The 2,957-nt window shown below is 50.3% G+C and overlaps 1 protein-coding gene across 1 annotated transcript in view; it reads right to left on the bottom strand.

Moving 5' to 3' along the window:
- Positions 1-2,436: 2,436 nt before the first annotated feature.
- RPL39 (ribosomal protein L39) overlaps positions 2,437-2,957 on the bottom strand; it is a 3,023-nt gene continuing 2,502 nt past the window's right edge. Inside the window, exon 3 of the mRNA XM_077753073.1 lies at positions 2,437-2,675. Coding sequence (XP_077609199.1) covers positions 2,627-2,675 — 49 coding nt within the window. The 3' untranslated portion in view covers positions 2,437-2,626. The remainder of the gene's footprint in view (positions 2,676-2,957) is intronic.

Here is a 2,957-nt window from a genome sequence, read left to right as displayed (position 1 = left end):
AATTGAGTTTCCACAGTTGGGTCAGGATGGAGCTGGGGCTCAACCAAAGGCCTGATTGCAAGGCCCAGGATTTTAACTCTCACACTGCCCTGCCTCCTTTCCGAGCCCCTGCGGGGTTGAGGTACCCCCAATTAGAGTCCGGGAATTGGAAGGGAACCAGCATCTGTCTAGACGCTGATACTGAGCACGACCATTGACAGCTCTGCCTGACCTCTCCCTGGATGCCCTGTCCCTCCCCACTACCTGTCGTTAGCTTTATCCAGCGCGCAGCTCACGCCTGCCGGGGAGGGATCCACACTCCCCATTCCTGGTCAGGCACCAAACCAAGTGCTGTTGTGTACTGACACATGTCGTCCTCACAGCCCCCCGAGGGAGCGTCCATTGACCCCACATCACAGATGAAGACACGGGAGGCCTACAGCTGGCAGATGGAAGAGCAGGATTTGAATCCCAACTCTGGAGTCCAGGGCGCACGGCAGACCTCTGCTGCCGCCTGCTTCTCAGTAGGCTGTCAAGGGCTGGGCAGTGGCAGTGGCGTTGACCCCGTGTCTTTCAACAGCTGACCTCTAATGCTACACTTCTGGTGGGTTTGTAAATGTGGATCCTAAAGGCCTCAGAGCTCTCATTATTCCCCCTTCAGGAAGCACGGATCTAGTCCTTCACAGATGAGAAAACAAATACTGGCAATTGAACGAGCTAGTAAGGGGCCAATGAAGCCAGGACCTGTGCCCCAAACCCCAGGCTCAGAAGGAACACCTTATACACGACCAATCAGCCCTGGCGTCCATGCCATTTTCCCTTTCATCTCTAACACCTGTTTAAGGTCCACTGGTACACCTTAGCTTTGTCCCATCCTCCTCTGAATAGTGAGGCTGAGGTTTTTTTTTTTTTTTAATTTTTTAATGTTTATCCTTGAGAGAGTGAGAGAGACAGAGAATGAGCAGGGAAGGAGGAGAGCGAGAGAGGGACACAGAATCCGAAACAGGCTCCAGGCTCTAAGCTGTCAGCACAGAGCCCGACACGGGGCTCAAACCCACGAACCGTGAGATCGTGACCCAAGCCGAAGTCAGACGCTCAACCGACTGAGCCACCCAGGCGCTATTTTCAACATTTGAGTGTATGTGAGCAAAGGAGGTAGAGATGGAGAGAGAATCACAAGCAGGCTCTACGCTGTCAGCATGGAGCCCAATGCGAGGCTACATCCCACGAACCATATCATGACTCAAGCCGACATCCCGAGTTGGACACTTAATGGACTGAGCCACCCAGGCGCCCCAAGGCTGAGGTATCAACACTCCAAAAGTTAGAAATTCTGTCACATGACTGCCAGTTGTATCAAGCCCCTCTGCTTTGGATCTCTGTAAGATTTTTTAGCAGGTTAACACTGCTATCCAGGCGTCTGGGTGGCTTAGTTTGTGAAGTGTATGATTCTTGATTTCGGCTCAGGTCACGATCTCATGGTTTTGTGGGTTTGAGCCCCACATCAGAGGGGTTGTGCGGTGCCGCGCAGAGTCTGCTTGGGATTGTCTCACTCTGCCCCTCCCCTGCTCTCTCTCTCAAATAAACTTAAACACAAAACAAAACCCCACTGCTGTCCCCAGATCAGTAGCCCCCAGGTTCCTAGGTTGGTTAGCCAGTGTTCTGTATCCCACTCTTCCAGTTTCCGGTAAATAGGGGTCCTTCAGGATTATGATCATCTCAACTTCCTAGTGTGGTTCTGGGTCAGGGACCCCCATACCAGGACATTCCCACCACTCGCTGCCTCTGCCACGTGAAGCACAGGGTCCCTACAAACTACGTATGGGGTGGCCACCAAACTTGACTTCCCTTTCCCTCACTGTAGTTTCACTTTCACTTCTGTCCCACAGGTACTTAGGAAACTTCTGTTCCTTCCCACCTTTTCCAGACATTTGCTCTGGCTTCCGTTATTGGCCTATTACTACCAGCCTAACATATACCTGTATCTGTCTATCCATCAACTAATCCCAGGTACCTAGAACAGTGCCTGGCACATAAAGGCCCGGGAAGTTTGAACTTAGTGTGTCAGAATAGTCTTTTGATTTCATTCAACAATTCAAAAATACAGAAAATTTAGTTCACAGGCCATACAAAACCAGGCTGACCAGTCTGATACCCCCTGGTTCACTTGATTCCTACTTGTGTTCAAGACTGGCATTATAGAATAATATCTAAAGATGCTATTTAAGAATGTGCTTTGCCACCAGTCAGTTAAGTGTCCAATTCTTGATCTCAGAGTCCTAAGTCTGGGTCCCGTGTTGGACTCCGGGCCAGGCAGGAAGCCTACTTAACTGGCCACTTCAAATACTTGGTAGTCAAAGCACAGTTCTATCGCTGCAGAAAGTTCTACCGGGCAGTGCTATGTGAGATTGGACAGGAGGGGGAGGTCAGTACGCCACAAACCAGAACACACAGCAGTTCAATCAAAACCTCTCACGTTTATTACTGAACCAACCTACTGGTTCAGGAGCAACGTAACAGAGAAGTTATTTCCTTGATAAGTTATTGCTATGGGGCATGTGACGGGCAGGTGTCCATCAGGAACACAGGATTCAAGAGGCATGATAAACGGGGAAACGCGTGCCATTGCCATCTCACGTAGGATCACTCACAGACCCAGCTTTGTTCTTCTCCAGTGTCGCCTCTTGGAGTTGTACCTGCACGGAAAGACACCCGGGTCACAAAGAGTCTGACCCCAACCTCGCTGCTCTTGGCCAGCACACACTTTGCCTTCTGAGTATCGTAAAATCCTTGAAAGGCAAAGGCTCCCAGTTTCCCTCCCCCTAACACATTTGAGGCGCTCTTTGGAGAGTAAAAAGTGACTTGCTAGGTGTATTTAAGAACTAGTCAAATTGAATTTTTGCTTCTCCACAGGATTTCAGGCTAGAAAAACACACTGGTTCTGGAGACTGGACTGGCAGGGAAGCCCATTCCCCTCC

Source organism: Crocuta crocuta, unplaced genomic scaffold (genome assembly GCF_008692635.1).
Source record: "Crocuta crocuta isolate KB4526 unplaced genomic scaffold, BGI_CrCroc_1.0 scaffold944, whole genome shotgun sequence".
NCBI classification, from domain to species: Eukaryota; Metazoa; Chordata; class Mammalia; order Carnivora; family Hyaenidae; genus Crocuta; species Crocuta crocuta.
This window is presented reverse-complemented; position numbering and strand designations above follow the sequence as displayed.